General features: G+C 42.9%; 1 protein-coding gene across 2 annotated transcripts in view; it reads right to left on the bottom strand.

Annotated features, from left to right (window-relative positions):
* dennd5b (DENN/MADD domain containing 5B) overlaps nt 1-24,043 on the bottom strand; it is an 82,912-nt gene that overhangs the window by 4,076 nt on the left and 54,793 nt on the right. For both annotated transcript variants that reach the window (XM_080051247.1, XM_080051248.1), the window contains 15 exons: nt 23,753-23,998; nt 22,355-22,586; nt 17,727-17,877; nt 17,213-17,303; nt 14,652-14,783; nt 14,055-14,207; nt 13,195-13,276; nt 12,684-12,765; nt 10,412-10,540; nt 9,170-9,291; nt 8,166-8,311; nt 3,906-4,024; nt 3,027-3,214; nt 1,913-1,995; nt 207-333 (listed from right to left, as the gene is read on the bottom strand). In XM_080051247.1, coding sequence (XP_079907373.1) covers nt 207-333; nt 1,913-1,995; nt 3,027-3,214; nt 3,906-4,024; nt 8,166-8,311; nt 9,170-9,291; nt 10,412-10,540; nt 12,684-12,765; nt 13,195-13,276; nt 14,055-14,207; nt 14,652-14,783; nt 17,213-17,303; nt 17,727-17,877; nt 22,355-22,586; nt 23,753-23,998 — 2,083 coding nt within the window. The remainder of the gene's footprint in view (nt 1-206; nt 334-1,912; nt 1,996-3,026; nt 3,215-3,905; nt 4,025-8,165; nt 8,312-9,169; nt 9,292-10,411; nt 10,541-12,683; nt 12,766-13,194; nt 13,277-14,054; nt 14,208-14,651; nt 14,784-17,212; nt 17,304-17,726; nt 17,878-22,354; nt 22,587-23,752; nt 23,999-24,043) is intronic.

Raw genomic sequence — 24,043 nt, 5'->3', positions numbered from 1 at the left:
TGCTAACGCAATTGTTAGTTAGTGGGGAATTTATGTATTTTCAGCATACTACAATTGACGTGCATGTATTGGAACATCCTAAATCTTTTTCTGGCATACTAAATAGTATATAGTATGGGGATTGGAACGTAGGGTACTTTTTGGAGGGTAATTGAAATAGTTCATTGTATTGAGCAGCAGATGGCGCCGTGGCTCCACACACTCACCCACAAAGTCCCAGACGAACACCGTCTTCTGGAAGAGGCGGGCCGACTTGAAGCCGTGGTGGAAGATGTGCTCCAGAGCTGAAACCAAGCTGCTCTCTCCACACAGCAGGACAGTCAGGCTGCCTCTCTGCACACACACACACGACACACACAGAAAAACATAAATGCTGAAATATAGGAAATGAAGTCAGTTCTGTTTGTTCTGTGATGCCCTGTTTTGTCTATGGGGTTTTGTTTATGTTGTTGTTTTTTTTATCTGGTTTGATTGTACCGTATTTTCCGCACTATAAGCCGCACTGGACTATACTGTAAGCCGCAGGTGTTTTAATGTTTAATTACCATATGTAAGAGTTCGTGCACAGAGGGGATTGTCGGGAAAGAGATGGCTGCTTGAGGAAGCTCCCATTTATTAACATTTCAACAAACAAGTTGCATAACATATTCAAGTGTTACCATTTAGTGCAATAGTAACTAGCTACAGAACATATACTGTGCTATGTAATTATTATATTATTATAAGCCGCAGCGTCCAAAAATGGGGAAAAAGGCACGGCTTATAGTCCGAAAATTACGGTATTTTCTTTTAACATTGATGTCAGGGGGACTACAGATGGAAAAATTGCCTTTTTTGCTGATTCTGGCATTTTTAAGCTATCTATGATCATGTGTTTTATTATTATGTGTCCCCTTCTTAAATAAACTGAATTGAATTGAACAGACAGAATGTTCTCCTTATTTTGCCACTTAGAAGAAACTGATCAACCTTTGAAACATGGACAGTCCCCAAACGTGATCCTACAGTTTGAACTGGTAAAGAACACAATCTTAATGGAGACGACACATCGTTACATAGTCTTTCAGTATTAGATGTCTTTGCTTTGTGGCATATTTCCATAGTTTTGAGTGTTTCATTCCATGCAGCCCTCTGAGGAGAAAGCCCTGATTAAATACAGCAGTGTGGTCTATTCAGGTCACCATTGATGATCAGCCTCCACTCTTTATTCTCTCCCTAACACTCCTCTTGACAGACAGTACTTACAGTGTGCTCCATAAAGCAGCCTGAGACATGTAATGCCATTGGAGCAGTCGTAAAAGCCCAGTAACCAGATTACAATGATAAGCGGATGGAGGAATTCATTTGACACGGTCTAGTGATGTGAACCAGAGTGTATTATTGTCAAACAGACACTCAGTGCGTTTCCATGGGGCAACTAGATTGGATTAAGACATATACCGATTTTACCACTCGAACGGACCGCGTCACTTGTCTGAGTATACATGAGCCTTTCAAATATTCGATAAATGTCCGGAGCATGGCTGACTCCGCTACGCTAGGTGGCATTGTAGCCCTTTCAACAAGTGGTTATAGAGCCACGTCCGGTTCCTTTCCGGCAACAACACTACTATTTATTACGTCATCTCCTTCCACTTCCTTGTGAAATCCTTCGCAGGGATTCTCGAGCAAGCGCAGAACGCAAACTCCGATATGCAATATTCGATCCCTGTATACATGCAGGTAGAATGCCGACTATGAACGAGTTATCTAGGTGTTCTTATCCGACTTCGCGTGTCCGTTAATGTGCCGATTTGTGTGCAAAGTAGATCGGATAAAGGTGTTTACAAGCATTTTACAAGTCCTGTTGAAGTCTTATTCGTTTATTTACCCGATTATGAGTCTGCATGTAAACGCACTGACTGTGGCTCACCTCTTTCTCTGGCTTGTGGAAGTGTTTCATGATGTTGGTGACAGCGTCCCCGACAGCCTCCTGTATCTGTGCTGAGGTCGGCTCTGGAATGAGGAGAAGGTCTGTGTCAATACCATTCTATCAGTACAGACAAGTCGTTTTTTCACCAAATACACAACATTATGAGCGTCACCTAACCGCTATATCATACTGTTAAACAAGGCACAGATGAGACCGTTTCAGAAATATTTAAGAGTTCCTCGTAGCTACTTTAAAGCTGGGGTATATGATTTCTGATTGGTCAAAGTTAACATGAGCTGACACTTTGACCAATCAAGAGCGAGGTTCCGATTCTCTGTTCTTATTGGCTGTTGGGACTGTCCATTCACTTTGGCACAACTTTGTTGGTGTAGAGCGTGTCAGGGAGGGACCATAGGGGAGGGACCAAAGAGAACAAGTGGAGCGGTTGAGGTATTTGGATTCTAATCTCTATCCCAACTGCCATTTTCTCCCCAAATCCTCCACCCCAGCTTTAAGGACACTGATAATACAGTATGTCCTTGGATTGTGTTTTTTTTCCTGGAAATGTGTTTATTTTAGGACCTAGACTAGAGGAAGTTAGAATTTTACAATAATGCACTTATACAAAGTGGGTATTATGCAGGTTTATCCCAGCGTTTATAGACTCATTGTCCACTTATAAAGGAAAGGATTCAGTGATTCTCCATCTTTTTTTAGCAATCAATTTTGAAACACATTCATTCGTTCAGCAGTTACAGAAAGCTTCAACAAATGATTGATCTTTTGATAAATGATTAATCCATTTTATTATGGGGATTGTACCTTGAGTTTAATAGTACATACTTATTTAATGAACAACATTAAAATAGCTTTTTTTAAGATGTACAATTTGCTCCCTCTGGATCTCCATATTGAAACAGTAGGCTTTACATACAGACAAAAGTTAGACATTGGGGAGTTGACTTTCATTTATACAGGGATTTTGATATAATACTAAGGCGACTAGAGGTCAAATCTTTCAGCCCTTTTATGCATGACCTCAGTATGTTTCATATCGGGCTGTATATGACTGAGGGGAGCCCTTATACACAGTGTATGGATGAGATGTACTGACTGTATCCTCGTGCAGACATGGCGGTGATGCTGATGCGTCTGCTCTGGGATGGCGAGCGTTGCAGTGGGGGTGTACGGCAGCTTTTCCCACAATCCTCCTCTCCAGTGGGCAGCAGCAGCTCTCCTATCAGGACCCGCTCCAAGCTGCCGTCATCCACACCTTTACCCAGCCAGCGACCGCAGGGGAACCTGGGGGGTGGGGGGCGAGGGGGGAGGGTGTTATGGAAATGAATATTGTGTGAATATATGAAATATATTTATACTATAGTGTATAGTCCTAAATTGTGAATCTTCATACAATAGACCAAACATTGTCTGACCTTAGTCTTGTGTAAGAGAAAGTCAGGTTGTTAAAACTAAGATAGTATGTACTGGAGACTAGGTCGCGTAAATGTAATGTTTGTTTTGTCTCACTATTCCAACCCTGAACATCTATTACGTAGGCTGATGTTCGTGCGTTAATAGATTTTGCTATAACTGCTGTAGAATGACTGCATTCCGCCCTATTTATGAAGAGCCATATTACTGAGGAATTTATATTGTTGGTCAGTTTGTAAAATGAATATCTCTTGATGCTAGACTTCGGCTTTGACAGTGATCGGAGTGTGTTAAAAACTTCCCCTGAGAATGGAGAGAGTCTGGCAGTGAGAAGGCCGACCCAGCAGAGAGCTATGAGTTCAGCAGATGTAACTCTGCTTTGCAAAGGAATGTAGTTCCACGGCAAGCCATGCAATAACAATAACAATAATAATAATAATGATATGAACCAGAACATGTCCCCACCATGATGGTGCTAGAGGAGAAGTCAGTAGCACTGAAATGTCCTCGCCATCAATCCAATAGTTGTTTTAGATGTGGAGTGACTGAGCAGCTCCCTCACCTGTATGTGTGTCCTGTGATCTCGTTGCGCACCATGACACAGTCCACCAGCCATTTAGCCAGCAGCCCCGCGTTATCATGACCCAGCTGCACCGTGGTCAGCTTCCCCAGGTTCTGACACTACACACACACACACACACACACACACACACACACACACACACACACACACACACACACACACACACACACACACACAACAGATATTCAATGTATCACTCTGCAATCAAATTCTACTTTTGTACACTCCATAAGTGTAGAAAGACCTAGAGCACGATTACAGGTGCTGTTGTTAGCGTTGGTGCCCTTCAGTCAACATAAAGGGACGACCTCCAGGTTGGTTATAAGCTACTGTATGGAAGACATGAAGTGGACACTCACTTTATAAGTGTCTCTGTTGGACTATTAATGTCTTTGAGTAAAGCAAAAATATTTTTCTAACAATTTCTTAATAAGAAATATCAGCAGTTAGAGAATTTCCATGAATCAATATAGAGTTTAAATTTTAAAATGGTTCTCCCGGACTGTATTTGGGAGTTAGTGCAGTTAAACTTAATACAGCTTCCAGATAATTACCTTAAATATAATTATGTTAATACGATTTTTTCCAATTAGTTTTTTTTGCTTAAATCATGGAATGAGTTGAATTAAAACCATAATCCTTTATAATGATGCTCTCCCAGCATGCACCGGGGTGGAAATTTCCACACTCATAACATTTAGGCTACATTAAACATTCATCTCTAATCCAATTCTCTCCGTAGCTTTAGGCAGTGCTAATAATCACAGGGCAGCTATGAAATATACTAAGAGCGGCATCTACGTCCAAGGGTGTGACTGTAGCCGCATTACACACTTTTCTAGTGGGAGAACAATCCAAAGTTAAAGGTGGGCTAAGCGATTTTGGAGAATGTTCGTTGACATTGATCACATTTTGTCAAAATCAATGAATATCTCCTCACCCGCTTTGTTTACATTCCCTTTGTTTGGATACCAGTTTACAGAGCCTAGGCTGTGTATTAACACTTCATTTATTTTCAGCGCGCACACAGTACAGACAGGTAGCAGATTGTGAGGAGATATTCACTGATTTTGATAAAAAGTGATTTGTCAACCAGAATCGTTTACCCTGCCTTTGAAAACAGGCTGACTGCAGGACAACAATGTGTAACGTGAAAAAAAGCAACATGACAACTTAAACAAGAAGCATTTGAACAGAGACACAGGGGAGAGGGTGGGAGATGGATGAAATGGGAGCAGGGGGGGGCTTTCCTTCTAACCTTGAACAAGGCGCAGATGTGTGTGTGCACCCTGAAAGCAGACTGAGGGAGATGGAAACAACGTGTTAAGAGACACAAACGGATGGACAAACACAAATGGTGGCGTGGTGATGTCATGGACAAAATAACAGTTATCAGCAAACAGTTAACACGCAAACTGAAAAAAAAAAAAAAAAAAAAAACATGAGCAGTGCAAACATGGACAGACATGCAGTGTTAGGGGGGACAGGCAGGAGGGCTGAAGCTCTGTTGGTAATGGGTTTATGTCTGGAAGGTGAGGGGCAGTGATTTGAATACTATCCAGAGTGTGTATGTACTAACAACTACAGCCACACTGACCTAGTATAGTTTAACATTAATGCACTATTGTGTTTTCAAAATGACATTTATTTGAATTGTTTTTATATACATTTTGATAACATACATTTGTGGTGGAATAAGCCGATACAATTCAAGTACGAGTGTGAACTGGGGGGGGGGGGGGGGTACTTTATTACAGTTGAATAAGAGAATGATACTCACTCAGAGCTAGCAGATAGCATGCACGGCTACACACAGACAGTCCTACGAGGGTTAGAAGCAACATCGGAAAAGCCCCGTGCTTATCACCGTCCCTCTCTCTATATATAAAAAGTATCACCGTCTAGCTCTCTCCACCCCCACACACAGCTGCTGGGTTATCTCAACTTCATGGTCACTGTGGCCCAACTTGGCTTCCACCCCAGAAACACACACATATTTTCTCTAGAATGCCCATTACAGGAAACTGGCTCTACTCCTACACATTAAAAGCCGCAATGCAGTCAGTGTATCATCTTAATGTGATACCACATTGAGTTGTTGAAGTTGTTACATATTGTACATTTTGATTCATTTAAAGTTGATGAGACATCCTCTCCTGTCTTCCCATTTCTCATGTCATATATATCTAATTTATGTATAGAAGGACATTCCACTTTATCTCAATGTTCTACTTATTACTGTGGTTTTGGTCAGGTCAAGTCCATGGGAACCAACCAGTGAGAGAGTATTGTGTAATTTTTGTATCTATATGTGTGTGTGTGTGTGTGTGTGTGTGTGTGTGTGTGTGTGTGTGTGTGTAGTACTGTACAGTATTTGCTTCATACGATCCACCTTGTAATAAATTGGACTTCCCCTTTAATGAAGCTAAATGATCAGTAGTTCCTTTAGTTTGCAGGCATGCAGTGAATGAGGGACACATAGGCCTTTCACACCAAAATGAACCAAGAGTCAGTTCCAGGCTGGTGTTGGGGTCAGTTCAAAACTGGTTACAGCCTTATCCCAGTTATGAACCGGTTGGTTTCACATCGACCGGAGACAGCCATGGAGCCGGCAAGAGAGCAACGTCATGACGTCACTGTAAACGTGTGTGTACGTCACCCGACGCCGCTGCTCTTGTGGCTAACGCTAAAGCTACCGCTAGCTTTAAGCACAACAACAGCGGCGAATACGTCTTATTTTTACACTTGTTGGCTCTCGCTTTGCTTTCTTAAGCAAACAGGACCCATACAGCGTATTCTCGCCGGTCAATTTGATCGCTACGTTCGGTAATTATGTTATGTTTACGTCTCGTAGTAGCGGTGTTTTTAAATATGGCGGGCATGAGGTTTGAGTTGCTCTGGTTGGTCAGGATAATCCCTCCCCCAACCGTTCGCGCAAGCAGTTCTTATCAAACCCTGCTCAATCCTGGGGTATGAGTTCCCCCGGTTTTTACGGCCCGGAGCAGGCTCTCTGGCGGTGTGAAACCAAAACACTGGCTCTAACTCCGAACAAGCCCAGAACTAGCTCCGATTTTGCGGCGGTGTGAAAGGCCTAACAGAGGGGGGTGAAACTGAAGACCATGCCCACTGCCTGACACACACAAACCCCACGACACCCAAACTGTACACAACACCTAGCAAGAGTATTAGGGCCATCAGGAGAGAGAAGAAACGAGGAGGAAGAGTGTTGTTTTCATTATGTGCTTCAAGATTTAAGGTGAAATGTTAAAGGTGAAGTGAGCGATACATTTATGTTAATATACGTGTTAAATCGCTCTTTATTCATACAGTGATCACTTTTATAGTGTGTGCGCTACATAACACAGGTCATCCGCTCTGCATGTAATCGGCGAATAAACTTTTCGTGTAACCCACAACCTGATATCCAATCAGAAGAGAGAACGCTACAAACCGGCACCCGTCTCACTGCCGGTGCACGCGCAGAGAGCGACAGAGGGGTGAATGTTTATGCGCCTATAATGGCGGAGCAGGTAAAAAATCCTTCCCAATGTCTGTTTTGATGATTTTAATCATGTTGTATCGCATATATCTGAGATGACGCTAGATGACTCGCTGCTTGAAGACCGCAGTGTGTTAATGTGGTGACGTAGGGACTGCTAACTGCAGTCACTGACAGGAACTTAGCTAAAAAAGTACCATTCGCTTACTGAACCTTTAATGAATGAAAATGTTATAAAGACCCAAACAATGCATCTTTGCTATCATCATAAGGCAGATAGTGTCCTCCAACCAAACTTTGACTGAAAGCAGACATCACCCAAGCTCCACTAATAACTGCGCTGCACTGTATCAGAGTGAAGGGATTGAATATTTTCCTCTCAGTTGTGTTTCCCTTTGTAGACGGTCCCTGTGCTCTCGTCTCACAGCCCGCTGCACATAGAGAGCAATGTTATTAGGTTAGCTTAGTGGGCGTCTACTTTCAGTCAAAATGAGGTTGTATAGCCAGACTGTATAGCTCATTGTCTGCCTCATCACGATAGCAAAGATGCACCCTTTGTCTTGATCCTGGACGGTCGAATCTGTCAATATCTTGTCAACTATCCTCTTCTCATTATTTTCTCTCGCTCCTGTGGCCCTTTCACTCTTCCGTTCACAACACAACACAAATGCCACCCCCAGTGAGCTTGATGCATGCTGGGTTAGTGACAGGTCAAAGAAGGTCACACTGTGTATACTCACGTCGAAGCTCATCTCCAGGACGTTCTTGGGGGTCTGCATGATGCCAGAGTCCCCCAGCTCTCCGGACACACACACCCAGGGGTTGGAGGTGGTCATGGTGTTGCTCAGCTTCTTGATGGGCAGGATGACCACTCTGTATGGGATCACTGCAGGGGGAAACACAACACGTTATTAGGTTAAGGTTATCAAATCAAATCAAATCAGTTTTATTTGTATAGCCCAATATCACAAATAGACATTTGCCTCAGTGGGCTTTACATTCCATACAGTACGACACCCTGCACTTAGCTCGGCTTAGAAAACACTCCCAGTAAAAAAAACCCTTTATCTGATTTGGAATTATATTACTTCACTGATTCACTGAAACAAAAGGCTTCCCATCACCACCACTGTACACACACTTTCTTTTTTCTATTCTACATACTACATCTGACAATAAAAATAATCTAGTTAGGATGCAGTAGGCATACAATTGGGACATACTTGTACTTATTTATTTCATCATAACATTTCGTCTTGATCTTGCCTCTTGCTTTTATATCCGTCTCATCCCCGTTTGTTTTGATACGGAGGGCTCCGTTGATGTGACGTCACTTCAGGTTCGCACTGGATTATGGGTCAGAATCGCCCAAGTAGGATGCTGTTTTAAATACTAAAAAATCTTGGCCGGAGGTAATAGACATCCGGGTCTTTCTTCTTTTTTTTTAAAGATAATTTTTGGCATGTTTATGCTTTATTGACAGTGCAGAGAGACAGAGGTGAAATGGGGCAGAGAGGGGAGTGACATGCAGAGAACGACCGCGGGCGGGAATCGAATCCGGGTCTGCTGCTAGGGGGGGGGGGACGCCCTACCAACTGAGCTAAGGGCGCCCCCATCCGGGTCTTTCTAACCATCCTAAATCTGGCCACAAGAATCGGGACATCCTAAATCTTTTTTTCTACCATACTAAATAGTAGATAGTATGCGATTTGGAACCCAGTGACAGTCTAGAGGGAGAACTTACTGATGGTGGTGAAGACGCTGGTGAAGCAGAAGTAGTCCACTGTGTTGAGAGAGAGAAGGTGGAAGAGGAACTGCTCCTTCTCTTCCTCACAGCGTAGGAAGGCGTAGCGCTTGTACAGCTTCCTACACACACACACACACACACACACACACACACACACACACACACACACACACACACACACACACACACACACACACACACACACACACACACACACACACACACACACACACACACACACACACACACACACACACACACACACACACACACACACACACACACACACACACACACACACACACACACACACACACACACACACGTTGGTTTAGCCATGCATTATGAGTTAACGACCAAGACTGACTTATCTTTCTCCCTTTCTTTTTTGTAATTACACATTTAAACTGGAATATTGCAAGGTCTTCATAAATGTCATTTCTGTAATAACTTTGCTTGCAGGCTAAGCATAATATATGTCTGTAAGATCATTTTTATCCACATCCTATTTTTCCCATATCTAACTTTTCTTACAAACCATGAATCTCACCTTTTTGTGACCTGTTCCAAGTGTTTATTTGGAAGGCAGTCTAAATGTGCTTGTTGCATATGCAGACAGGGGGCAGCAGTGAGCACATTCTACCACTTTAAAGACTCACTTTGACAAACCACACAAAGGTGAGATGATTAACCCTGCGTTCCAAATCACATACTCTTTCTTTTTACTATACTACATACTAAAGTACAGAAAAGTTTAATAATACACCAAAATGCTATTGGAGTTAGTGGGGCATTTATGTATTTTCAGCATACTGCAATTGATTTGCATGTATTAGGATATCCTAAATCTTTTTCTGGCATACTCAATAGTAGGTGAGTATGGGGATTGGAACACAGGGTCACTTTGACAAACCACACAAAGGTGAGATTTAGTTTGTATCTGAAGTACTGTATGTCCATCCATGTTGTCTTTCAAAACAGAAAAGACTCCCAAGATTCAGAAGTCAAATGAGTTGGTTTTGGGTGAATGCAAGTCTGGGTCACTTCCTTCCCTTTAAGAACAGCTGCTGTCTCCCAGGAAATGGAAACGGAAGTCATTTAATGGTCCAATTATGAAGAGTGTGTGTGTGTGTGTGTGTGTGTGTGTGTGTGTGTGTGTGTGTGCGTGCGTGCGTGCGTGCGTGCCTGTGTGTATGCGTGCCTGTGTGTGTGTGTGTGCTTGATGACATGCACTCTCACTTGGTTAAGCCTTGTCTATAGAGCAGCTGTTTGAGGTGCTGGGAGAGCAGCTTCTTCTCCAGAGAGAGGCGGATCCAGGCCCGCGCTCGCCCCACGTCTGTCTTGATCTCTGACATGCTCTGGATGTGTCTGAGGGGACAAGACACACACAAGACACAAGCTCATGAGACCATGCACAACAACAATAATGGATTGGATTTATGTAGCGCTTTTAAAATCACACTCAAAGCTCTTTACAGGGTTCCAGGTTCCATTCATTCACACACAGTCATACTGGTGGTGGGAGACTACAATAGTAGCCACAGCTGCCCTGGGGTAGACTGACGGAAGCGTGACTGCCAATTCCGCGCCAACATTCCCTCCGACCACCACCTCAAACATACAGCTGTCATACACATTCACACAACAACATAGAACCCTTCCCCCCCCCCTCAGTGTGGAATATCAGGTTATTTAGTGGCCTCTAGTGGTGGGATTACAGATGTCAATGCTCCCTTGCTAACCCCTACCCTTTGGGAGAATTTACAGAAGCTACGGTGGCCTTCAAGGACAAGAAGCTATAGTTACTAAAGATGGCATCATCCACCAACAGCCTCAAGTCTTTCCACAATATCAAGTGATGAGGTGAAGATGTATTTTAGGTATTTATTCTATAGTGCAAGTAATCTATTTAAGCACTATCTGGAATATTCCATAATATCCACCTTTAAACAGTAATGAAGACAGAAAGGCAAGCTATGAATGACAAACCAAAGGGGCATTTGTTCTTCGAGTTTGCCAACAGCAGCAGTGTTTTATTACAGGCAGGCGTATCTGAGGACATGTTTCTTGATTTCTAATGCCAGCCGTATCAGACATCTCTGTTACTGTAACTTTTCTAATTTTAACATAAGTACGTTTTCTTTAAAATAATGCACAAATAATCAGATTTCAGAAGCATCCGCAGAGACATTAGTTGAAACTTGCAAGTGAGTCAGTTATCATGTACACACACATGGTGTAGCAGAGAACTAAATAAGGAGCAGGGCTTATGCATACATCAATGGGTGCAAAAAACTCCCCTACATGAACATACAGGATGTAATAACTCATAACCAACAATAGTCAAAGGCAAAACTCTAGAATCCCCCTTATTCGCTCATTTACATTCTGGTGAGTACAGTTACTTGACCATAGACGTTGGGTGAAAAGTTTACTGATACAAAGCCCACAGTGTCCCATTGGTAGTAGATTTACTCAATAGTAAGAGACAACCAACATTCCTGAGGTGAAGAGTTCATTTAAAGGTGCAGTGTGTAATATGACATCATCAAGTAAGTTCTAGAAAGTTCTAGAATGCAACGCTCCCTGGGTAACCCCACCCCTTTCGAATAATAACAGAAGCTACAGTGGCCTTCAAGGACAAGAACAATTCTAAATTTTAAACAATGCACCTGATGACATTCCAACTCTGACACTTCCAAAATGGCGGTGACAAGGCCTTGGTCCAAAGTATGGAGAAATATGGACATATATGAGACCCTTTCTAAGGAAAAAAATTATAATTAAAAAAATAATAATCAGCTATTATGCACTAAATTAAACGTACTTATGGATATTATAATTGTTTTCTAAAAAATCTGCTAGGAAATAAAACCCCAAATTCTACACACTGCAGGTTTAAAGGTGCAGTGTGTAATATGACATCATCAAGTAAGTTCTACAAAGTTCTAGAATGCAACGCTCCCTGGGTAACCCCAACCCTTTAGAATAATAACAGAAGCTACAGTGGCCTTCAAGGACAAGAACAATTCTAAATTTTAAACAATGCACCTGATGACATTCCAACTATGACACTTCCAAGATGGCGGCACTAGGCCTTGGTCCAAAATATGCAGAAATATGGACATATATAAGACCCTTTCTAAGGGGAAAAAATAATAATTAAATTTTTTTTGAGCTATTATGCACTAAATTAAATTTACTTATGGATATTATAATTACTTTCTACAAAATCTGCGAGGAAATAAAACCCAAAATTCTACACACTGCAGCTTTAAAACAAGGGATCATTCCTATAGTTTCTGACCCGAGAAAATGTGCTTCTAAAGCGATTGGTCTCGCCAACCCCCGATGAAGGGTTCACTTAAACACAAGGCTTCACAGTGGTGTTGCATACAGGGTTCATCGTGAGGCAAACTGAATACTTATAGCATTAAATACTTCTACAATGTATAAGTAAACCAGGTTTGGTTAACACTCTCTCAGTCAGTAGGCACACAGCAGCACCCACCTCATATCCTGCATGAGAGACACACGCAGAGACGGCATGGCTACTGAACTGTCAGACTTCCTCCTCTCTGGGACCTGGGACCCTGTGGAGCACAAACAGGCTAGGTCACACTCTGAGGTGTGGGTTAGACAGTGAGCAGTGTGTGTTTGTGTGCGTGTGTGTGTGTGTGTGTGTGTGTGTGTGTGTGTGTGTGCACGTGTGTCTGTATGTGTGTGTGTATGTATATGGGTGTTTGTCTGTGAATGTGTGTGTGTTGTGTGCGCATGCATGCATGCATGCAAGCGTGTGTGTGTACGTGTGTGTTTGTGTAAGTTTAAGTATGTGTGCATGAGTGAGTGAGTGAGTGAGTGAGTGAGTGTGTGTGTGTGTGTGTGTGTGTTGTGTGCGCATGCATGCAAGCGTGTGTGTACGTGTGTGTTTGTGTAAGTTTAAGTATGTGTGCATGAGTGAGTGAGTTAGAGTGTATGTGTGCGTATATGTGATTGAGTGTGTGTGTGTGTGTGTGCGTTACCTGGTGACTCTGCCTGCTGTTGCTCCATCTTCTCCTCTCTGGCATGGTAGTGCAGCAGGTGGGACCACAGGGCCGACTTCCCCTGTGAGGGCAGAGGAGTGTGTGTCAGAGAAACAAAAGCACAACACACACACACACACACACACACACACACACACACACACACACACACACACACACACACACACACACACACACACACACACACACACACACACACACACACACACACACACACACACACACACACACACGAAGGATTTATCGGGCAATAGCCTCTCAGCCTTCATTTTCAATATGGTCCTTAATACCACAGTCTGTTCATGCGTCATATCTGCTCCATTATAAATGTGATTTAGGCTTTTGTAATGCACGTGCCAGAGTAGAGCATGTGTTTGTGTGTGATCGTGTGGAGTGTGTGTGTGTGTGTGTGTGTGTGTACTTGTACAGGCATGTTTGTGAGCACCAGCTTTTAACCTTAAGAGTGAGGACATTTTTTGGAAAGTGAGGACATTTCAAAGGGCTGTTTGAGGGTTAACACTAGGTTTCAAGGTTCAGGTATGAATTCAGTTTTAGGGTATGGTTTGTGTAAGTGTTGGGGTTAGGCATTTAGTTGTGATGGTTAAGGTTGGGGGCTAGGGAATGCATTATGTCAATGAGTGTCCTCACAAAGATGGAAGTACGAAGAAGGAGTGTGTGTGTGTGTGTGTGTGTGTGTGTGTGTGTGTGAGTGAGTGAGTGAGTGAGTGAGTGAGTGAGTGAGTGAGTGAGTGAGTGAGTGAGTGAGTGAGTGAGTGAGTGAGTGAGTGAGTGAGTGAGTGAGTGAGTGAGTGAGTGAGTGTGTTTGTGTGTGTGCTGACCTGTTTGACCTGCAGCCCATGGCTCCAGATCCTCTCCAGTAGATCACACAGGCTGGCGATGAGAGTGTTCTCCTCCAGCCCCGTGATGTTAGCCTCACCGTGGCCCAGCTCCACCGCCTCACGACCCATCTTCTCCACCAGCATACGCTTTGTCTGAACACAGCCACACACACACACACACACACACACACACACACACACACACACACACACACACACACACACACACACACACACACACACACACACACACACACACACACACACACACACACACACACACACACACACACACACACACACACACACACACACACACACACACACACACACACACACACAATTTTAAGAGATCACTTCAAATGTTCAGTGTCTCTCGTTTTACTATGTATAGGCATATGTTTGAGTAGAATGAACATGTTGGTTTCATAATATAAAACTACTGACAAAATTTCTACCAAATTCCAATACATTTTTCGTCATTAAGAGCATTTTGCAATAAGTAATGTAGAGATGAAGATTTAAGAAAAAATCCAGACTGGTCTCTTAATTTTTTACCGGGGCTGTATTTGCATGTGTGTGTGTTCTTCTCCTTACCTTCATGCGACACTCCTTGAGCAGGCCCTCCACAAACTTCCAGTTGGTCTGAGCGATGACAGCTGGGGACAGGTCAGACAGTTTGGGCTGGCGTAGGTTCTTACCCAGGCTGCGGGCCTCCTGCATGTACTTCTACACCCAGCAGAGAGGGAGACAGACAGGCAGTGAGCTCTGGAGAACAGTCCCATCTCATCACATCAACACAGTCATTAAAAGGCCTACTTCACCAGGAATATGAAGGCGTATTGTGACATCACAACTGTTGCAAAATTTAGGGTTTAGACAGTGAGACCATAAAACACGCTTTCTGCCTTTTTCTCAGGCTAGGATGAACCGATTTCTAAAATGTTTTGCACATTTATGCTACATAGGATCTCAGAGGTCAATACACCTTCATATTCCCACCGGTGAAGTAGGTCTTTAAGGGAGAGACTTTCTAACTGTTGGATCTCATTTAGTGTTTAATGCACACACACTTTTGAGACATTAAATTGACTACGAGGAACTTTTGGTTATTTCTGAAACAGTTTAAGTTTTCCTCTGATGATCATAAATGACCTGGAACTTCTAATGATTTCTTTTGTGAAATCATTTGAACATATTTTTTATTGTATTTTCATGCTTTTAATTTTTCTTTTTTTTGATATGTCTGAAATAAATTTAATCAAATCAAATCAAATCAGTGAGAATAATTCATTGTGTGTGTCCGTGTGAGAGAGTGTGTGTGTGTGTCTGTCTGTGTGTGTGTGTGTGTGTGTCGGGGGGTGGAGAGTGTGGGTAGGTGAATTTTAGTGGAATTAGTCGAAATCGAAACAATTGATGTGTGAATGAGAACAACCAAACGGTGAGGTGGGGTGTTGGTTTTTAGTGGGGGAGTCCAATCCAACCCTTCCTATGCAGGGTCAGATTGCCTAGATCACAAAAGAGTAACCTTAGATCAGCCTCTGTATTCACTGTCTTTATATAGAAAGCTTTTATTTTGAAGGAGGTCGTTCTTGGCCAGTGATTGGTTGCTGTAGTTTTAAATTGAATTTTTCTGTTACCACTGTAACCACGAGTGTCGCCAAATCAAGCAGGACTGAAATCTTAAGGTTAACAACTTTGAATGTTTTATTCCACAAGTGAACAGTGGCAGGACAATAGAGTTTTAAGAGCTGAATCACAACAGAAAAATCTCTGGACAGAGCCTTTCAGTAATACAGTTTAAAGGTGTAGTCAGCCATTCTGGAGAATGCTTTCTTCTCAAAATCACTTTCTGTCAAAACCCACTAATATCTTATCATGATCCGTTACCTGTCCGTACTGTGTGTGTGGGCTGACAAATAATCCAGTGTTAATACACAGCCTAGGCTCTGTAAAGGGACATGTGGTTAGCTACATTGGGCCCTTGCTCATACCCATTTCCAGTGCCTAGGTTTTGTATTAACACCAAATTTGTTCTCAGTGTGCACACAGTACAGACAGGTAGCGGATCATGAGGAGATATTCACTGATTTTGACAAAAAAAAAAAAGCAATTTTGACAACAAGCGTTCTCCAGAATCACTGACTACACCTTTAAAACCCCCTAAGAACGGGTGTACACTTTGGGGTAAAGGTTATAAAGGAGTGGAGGGGGGGGGGGGGGTTGGGTGAGAGGTAGTCCACAACAACAGGCAGCTCCTCCACATACCAGGCACGAGGCGGACGCTGATTTTTTGGGCGGTTTGATAGGCGGGGGGGACGCTTTGTCCCACTCCCAAAAGGCCATGGAGTTCTGCAGGACGAGACAGCCCTCCACCTGCTGTTGGCCATGTCCCCCCCCCCCCCCCACGAGACCAGACAGAGCAGGGCAACAGAACACAGGAAGACAAGAACGCAAGACTAAAACACAAGGCAGCATGCAGATGAAGTCTTTTAAAGAAACAAAGACAGAAAAAAAGCCCAAAGAGAAACAGAAATAGAAATATATGATGCAATGAGACACACAGACTGTAGGTGGCGGTGCAGCAAAAAAGAAAAATTGGGAGGATATCACAGAAAAGTCCACTCAAAAAAGTGACACTTTCATACACTCTAGATTCATGACACTAAGTGAAATATGTCAGGCCTTTCTTTTGTTACAAAAAAAATCCACTATCTCCAAAATATATGAATATTCCATAAATCCAATCGAACCAAACACAAAGGGTTTATAATACAGTAATGTCAACCTGCTGAAAAGTATGTGTTCTCTAGATTCATTTCATTTATGTGTCATGAATCTAGAATAGAGGAAAGTTTCGCTTTTTGAATGAAAGGAAATAACTTTTCATTGATATTCTATATATATATTTTTAGATGCACCTGTACAGAGAGAATAAAGACATGCCTGTACACTACATAGCTTTAGAGGACAGTAGATGGGACAGGCCATTCAAAGGGGACATGTCATTCAAAGGGGACAGGCCATTCAAAGGGGACATGTCATTCAAAGGGGACATGTCATTCAAAGGGGACATGTCATTCAAAGGGGACATGTCATTCAAAGGGGACAGGCCTTGCTGAGGGCAGCTATGGCTGGGTGTGAGGAGGTTGTTCTACCTCTTTCAGGTCGTTGTCCAGGTGCAGGTGCTCTGTTTGTTGTCTGTGACGGTCTTTCTTCCTCTGAGCCGTGGCCGTTCTATTAGACCATCTGCAAAACAATGTGCAAATAAGAGCAAGAGTTTTGAGCTTCGATACCCATTGGTTAAAACATAGCCAAGACCTGGTTAGCTTAGCTTAGGTTACCGTTTAAGACTGGAGGCAGTGGGAAGCAGCTAGCCCTTACTCTCTCCAAAACAAAAACCCTTTGTTCCAATCCCATGCAATTGTAGTATGCTGAAAATTCATAAAAAGCCTCACTAAGTTCAATAGCATTTTGCAGTATTTGTCTTTATTCTTGACATTTCTCGACTTTATGAAAAACTTCCTTATCTGTTTTTTTCCCTCTCCTGTGGCCCTAAAACTCTTCTGTACTTTAGTATGTAGTGTAGTAAAAAGAAAGAGTATGTGATTTGGAACGCAGGGGTAGTTTCTTAAACCGACAAAGCGCTACAGTAGTGGAGGTTTGACTGACTTGTTGTTGATGGGCCCAGTGTTGAGCACGTCTGCCTGCAGCTTGGGGAAGAAGCCTTGCTGGTACTTCCCCTGTCCGATCTTCATGTCCAGCAGGTGGGGGTGGATGGCTGTGTGGTCTATCTTCATCAGCCTCTGCTCTATGGTCTGGGCTGTGGGGACACACACACACACACACACACACACAGTTCATACGGTGGAAAATCAGTTTTTTAGATTGTGTTGACTTTATTATCTGTTTTTGCCTTGTAAAGCACTTTGTTTTGAAAGGTATAGAACATAATTTAGATTATTGTTGTTGTTGTTATTAACAATTAGGAAGAAAAATGTCATATTAACCCTTTTCCTTATTTCTACTTTGTTTAGTTGTAGTTTATTTATTTAACAGGGACAATGCACAGCACATAAGCAGTACTAGAGTTAGCTATAAACTCATTTTCATCTGTAGTCCCTGGGCAGGAAACAGAGTATTACATCTCTGTCAAGTACATCTTGTGCAGTCCATGTTATGATAGGAGGTCAATGATCGGAGGGACGTATTGGACATTTTATCTGAAGTGTAGCCACAGAGACAGACATCACCTGACAATGGCAAACAACAAGACACGAGCAGATTACACACACACACACACACACACACACACACACACACTTTTTTGTGTAACTTTTGGATTATCTACAGACTTCAGACCTAAATGTATTTCGTGGACCCTTACCCTAACCTTAACCAGTACTTGTCTAAACGTAACCCTAACCACTGACCCAAAAATCTAATCGTTTTTTTGTCCCCAATTGCACAAGACGTACCTAGTCTATTGTAGTGTGATTGAAAGTCATATATATTTGAAAACATATTGTTCGCATTATGAATCAGAGATGAGTTGCACTCTCCTCTCATATCCCTCTCACCCAATGATATGTCTCTTTTTGTCCTTTGGGCTGCCTTATCCTGTCCTACCACTGACACAGCACACACACACACACACACACACACACACACACACACACACACACACACACACACACACACACACACACACACACACACACACACACACACACACACACACACACACACACACACACACACACACACACACACACACACACACACACACACACACACACACACACACACACACACACACAGCGCGCTTATCTAGCCGTCTGTCAACACAGCTTTTGCTTCAAACTGTCTGGGTTATGTTGCCCTTGTTCCAGGACTTTGTGTTGTGTGTGACTACAGTCCTCATAGGCTCATAGGAGGCGCGGTATTAGCAGTATCAGTGAGCCCCAGTCACCACAAACCAGGGGAAGGCAGGCGGAGGGAGGGAGGGAGGGAGGGAGGGAGGGAGGGAGGGGGGGAGGAGAGAGAGAGAGAGAGAGAGAGGGCAGAGAAAGGCTGGACTATTGTCTGGGTAATAATTGGGTACCTGAATGCACCGTCGCCTCCTAATGAGCTCACCCCCTCTCTCTCTCTCTCTATCGCTGCAATTAAATCCTTACATGGCTGGGTCTAATTAGTGAGACAGTGTGTGTGTGGGTAGACGAAGTGCACTGACGCACACAGTAACACAGCAGAGAATGTAGGGATAAACTGGGATGAGCCTGATCATTTACATAGGAGATGACTGGGATGTGAGCTATGAAACGCTGCAAAGCTGAGAGCGTTGAGCTAAAGAGAAAGCAAGTCAGACTGCATTCAGCTGTGTTGTTCATACCATCACACTGATAAATATTAGTCTGATACCGTTTATTAAAGGAATACTTCACCCATACAGAACCGGCGTTCTATCATTATAAAATCACTATTATAATATAATGAATGAGGTTTTTCTTCCCTCAGTCTTTCGTAAGTCTTCCCTTGGCCCAGCCGGCCTGTTAATCCTAACCATACACTTTCCCATGTGTGACATCACACATGGGAAAATGTAGGGTTAGACAGTGAGACCATAAAAACACTCTTTCTGCCTTTTCTCAGGCTAGAATGAACTGATCTCTAAGATGTTTGCACATTTATACTACATGGGATCTCAGAGTTCAATACACCTTCATATTCCCACTGGTGAAGTAGGTCCTTAAGCCGTTTCAGTTTGTGTTTGTAACACTCCATAACATTTGAGATGGATAGATGTTTAATGTTGAAACACACTGCACTCACATTAAATCCTGTCACACTTTTTATGATTAAAAAAAACTAAAATAAAAAGTGAAATAAAAGAATAACAAAATGAATCTGATTGGCAAAAGAACTGTGACACTTCTTCCAGAAAATGAGTTTGTAAACCTTTCATGTACAATGCATATTTGCTTTCTTTACAGGAGGCTGATGAAATCCATGTCAAACTCATGTCTGTGGTGGGTTAGAATCCATCAATATTTTTTAGAATAACAACGTTAAGCTAGCTAACTACATACTGTAGGTGGAGAAATGTGTGTTTCAGAGTTAGCCGTTTTTTTAATTGTATTTTAGAATAGGTGTTAAATCTTACTAAGCTGTTATCAAGTCATCTCTGGATCTCCCCGGTTTATATAATTAATTATCAAACTACTGTACATTTGTTCAAGGGTTAGTGGGTGTAAATACTTAACAAATACTTCCTATGTAAGAACTCTTTTAATGTATCGATTCATAATCTCCACTGAGAAAACCCTTTATATTTATGAACAGCTAGTCATTTTTAAATAAATTGGGGCGGCAGTGGCGAAGTGGGTAGGGCGGTCGCCTCTGGAGTGCAGGGTCGGAGGTTCAATCCCCCGCTTACCCGCCACATGTCGAAGTGTCCCTGGGCAAGACACTGAACCCCAAATTGCTCCCGATGGTTCAGAGGGCGCCTTGCATGGCAGCTACTGCCATCGGTGTATGAGTGTGTGTGTGAATGGGTGAATGTGGTAAGAAATGTAAAGCGCTTTGGGGCTGAGAAAATCGGCTAAAATGCGCTAGACAAGTCAAGTCCATTTACCATTTTTATTTATCATTTTAAATACACATGTAAACCTGCCATCTTGCTCTTTCACAGCTCTATAAACCACAAAGTCCTGAGTCTGACCTCCTGCCTCACACTGCACATTCAGCAACAATTAAAAGCCTAACCAAGCCTAGCAGCTCTCATTAAGAACACCACAAGAATGAAAAAAAAGGCCTGAGCAAACAGTCCTACAGAAACACGGTGTCAGAGAGAGAGAGAGAGCGTGTGCCTGCACTAATATGGGAGAGGCAGTGATGGAGTGTGTGCTGTGTTGAGATGTAGAGAGAGAGATGGAGAGGTGGAGTTTTTCAGTACACTGGGGAGAACTGGGCTACTCCAAGAGCATACTGTACATTAGAGATTAAGATGGGAAGGAGAAGATGGAGGCAGTGTGTGTGTGTGTGTGTGTGTGTGTGTGTGTGTGTGTGTGTGTGTGTGTGTTTTTAAATTGCATATTGTGCAGTAGTGCAGACTGACCTTGGCTAATGGATGAATGGTATGATTTGAAGGAAGGACAAGCATGTACAGTAAAGCGAGCCCACCAATGACCTTCTTTCCTGTTGTAAAGTCATTACCTATTTGCGTGGAGGAGAAGCCTCTCCAACTATTTGGATTCAAATTTGACTGATGTTTCCCGTGACCGGTGATTGTATGAATCGTTGTACTATAAAAACATAACATTGATATTTATATATTGATATAGAACCTTTCTTAACACAAAGTGCTTAGAAAGGACATGTTAAGCCAAGGGATGCTAAGGGGATGGCCAACGACATTTCTTCTGAACCCAACCACGTTCAGAACACAATTTGAGTACAATTTGTTATCCTCCAACCAGGCGACTGTGGCTCAGTTGGTAGAGCGGGTCGGCCGATGATCAAAGGGTTGGAGGTTCGATCCCCGCCCTGCCACCTGTGTCAGAGTTGTTGTGTCCTTGGGCAAGACACTTCACCCAACTTGCCTCGTGTGAATGTCGATAGTTAGCCTGCTATCGGTGTATGAATGTGTGTGTGAATGGTAACGTGGGAAAGGAAAACAGGTCTCCCTTGCAAAAGACTCAAGAGTCTTCGGCCTCAATGGGATTTACCTGTATAAATAAAAAGGTTAGAACCTGAAATGTTCTGTTATTTTAATCTAATGATGAATGTGTGTCCTTCTTGGGTTCTGTTTTTGATTTCTGTTTTTTTTGTGACGTTGTAAATGGAGCTGCTGCGATGCTAGACACATCACAGACTTACCCTGACGATAAAGCCGTATCATATTGTATTGTATGTTATCATACTGTATTGTGTAACGTACCGTACTGTACCCCATCATATCGTATACCACGCTGGAACACATCCTAGCACTCACACGCTATGATTGACTCCTTCATGATTTTCTCTACTTACAACATCTATTGCAGTATGTCCGTCCTGGGAGAGGGATCCCTTACTCTGTCAACTCTCCCTGAGGTTTCTCAATTTTTTAATCCCGATAAAGTTTATTTTTTTCCTGGGAGTTTTTTCTCAGCCGAGCTAAGGGTCTAAGGGCAGGGTGTCATACTGTATGGAATGTAAAGCCCACTGAGGCACATGTCTATTTGTGATATTGGGCTATACAAATACTGTACTGATTTGATTTGATTTGATTTGTTTTTCACTCTCCCTGCCATCCTTACCAGATTCCTTGAGTATGGAGCACCTCTGGTAGCAGGATGAGCGCAGGCTGGGGGCGCGCACGTTGTAGAGGCGGGCCTTGTCTATGCGAGCGTCAAACACCCTGAGAAGAGGCTCCTTGTCCTCCCACTGGGACATGATCTTATTATCTATGAAGGTGGCGAACATCTGGGTCTCTATGAAGTGAGACAGGAAGGGCAGGTAGGGCTCTGGCTGGTCCGACAGGAACGAAGCCTGGAGTGGGCACAAGCATAAGAGATATATACAGAGATATATACAGAGATATATACAGAGATGAACGCACTGTCTGTTTTCTTATATTAGCCAACATACTACCAAAGCATAGGAGTCAATAACTGTGATCCCCCTGTTTTACTGTGTTCCTTTAATGCAAATACACCATTGTCTGAAGCCTCACTGTAAATATCTTTCAGAGAAGAGAAAAAGGCCAAAGAAAATGTCCACTGCATTGCTGGAAAAAAGCACTTTTAACCAATTTAGAGATCACCCAAATGGATGAAGACTAAGAAACGGGGGGCAGCTGTGGTGCTACTATCATCCATATCATATTATAATCTGGCATAATACCGGCTGCAGACTCACATCACCAAGCCAAATATGTCTCTATTATTTGTACTATTAAAAGGAATTGCAAATATCAAACATTTATGAAACAAACTGCTGCGAAAGGTCAACTTAGACATAACAGCCATTCATCAAAAAATGCTTTTCACTTAAACTTATGCAAATAACTGTACAAATAAGGCACAGCACAACAGCACAACTGTGTGTACACTATTCACAAGGGAAACATGCTGCATGTAGTATGCAAACACTCTCATTTACAGCTACACTGCTCTGAATACAGACCATCATTAATTATACAAGCACATGACATAATATAGAACTAAATTTGTTTTCCAGAGTAACATGAACACAATTCATAGAATTACGTCAGCAGTCCTACAAAGAGCCCTCTCTTATTAACATTGATACATAATTAAAGGTGCAGTTAGTGATTCTGGAGAATGCTTTGTTGACAAAAACAGTTCTCGTCAAAATTAGTGAATATCTCCTCACGATCTGCTACCTATTGTGTGTGTGTGTTGAAAGAATTAGCTGCTAGCTACGGGCCCACAGTATCTAGCAACATACCTGTTCACAGAGCCTAGGCTGTATATTAACACTCAATTTAGTTTTCAGCGGATCGTGATGAGATATTCACTGAATTTTGATAAAAAGCACTCTCCAGAATCGCTCACTCCACCTTTAACATAGACGGAAGTTTCCCCCGCTTGTGTGTGTGTGTGTGTGTGTGTGTGTGTGTGTGTGTGTGTGTGTGTGTGTGTGTGTGTGTGTGTGTGTGTGTGTGTGTGTGTTGGCGCTTGATTTTAAATCACCTTGTCGAAGTTGTGCATCTGCTCCCTGTTGGTGAGCCAGGCCTCCAGGTCGGGGGCGCTCTGGATGACGAAGGCCTCGTAGTCTGAGAACATGGCGGTGAAGCGGCCGGCGAACACCTCCCTCAGCTGGACGTTTAGCTTCGCATTCCTCAGCTCCTCCTCGTCGGCCTGTGTGCCCGGAGCCTTCACCCCAGCCCGCAGTGCGTCCACGCGGGCTACGGTCACCCCTGTGCGCCTGGTCAGAGCCTGGGGGTTGTGGAATCGAAACAAAACACGGAAGAAAAAAAGGCT

The sequence above is a fragment of the Ammodytes marinus genome, assembly GCF_949987685.1.
Source record: "Ammodytes marinus genome assembly, chromosome: 22".
Lineage (NCBI taxonomy): Eukaryota > Metazoa > Chordata > Actinopteri > Uranoscopiformes > Ammodytidae > Ammodytes > Ammodytes marinus.
This window is presented reverse-complemented; position numbering and strand designations above follow the sequence as displayed.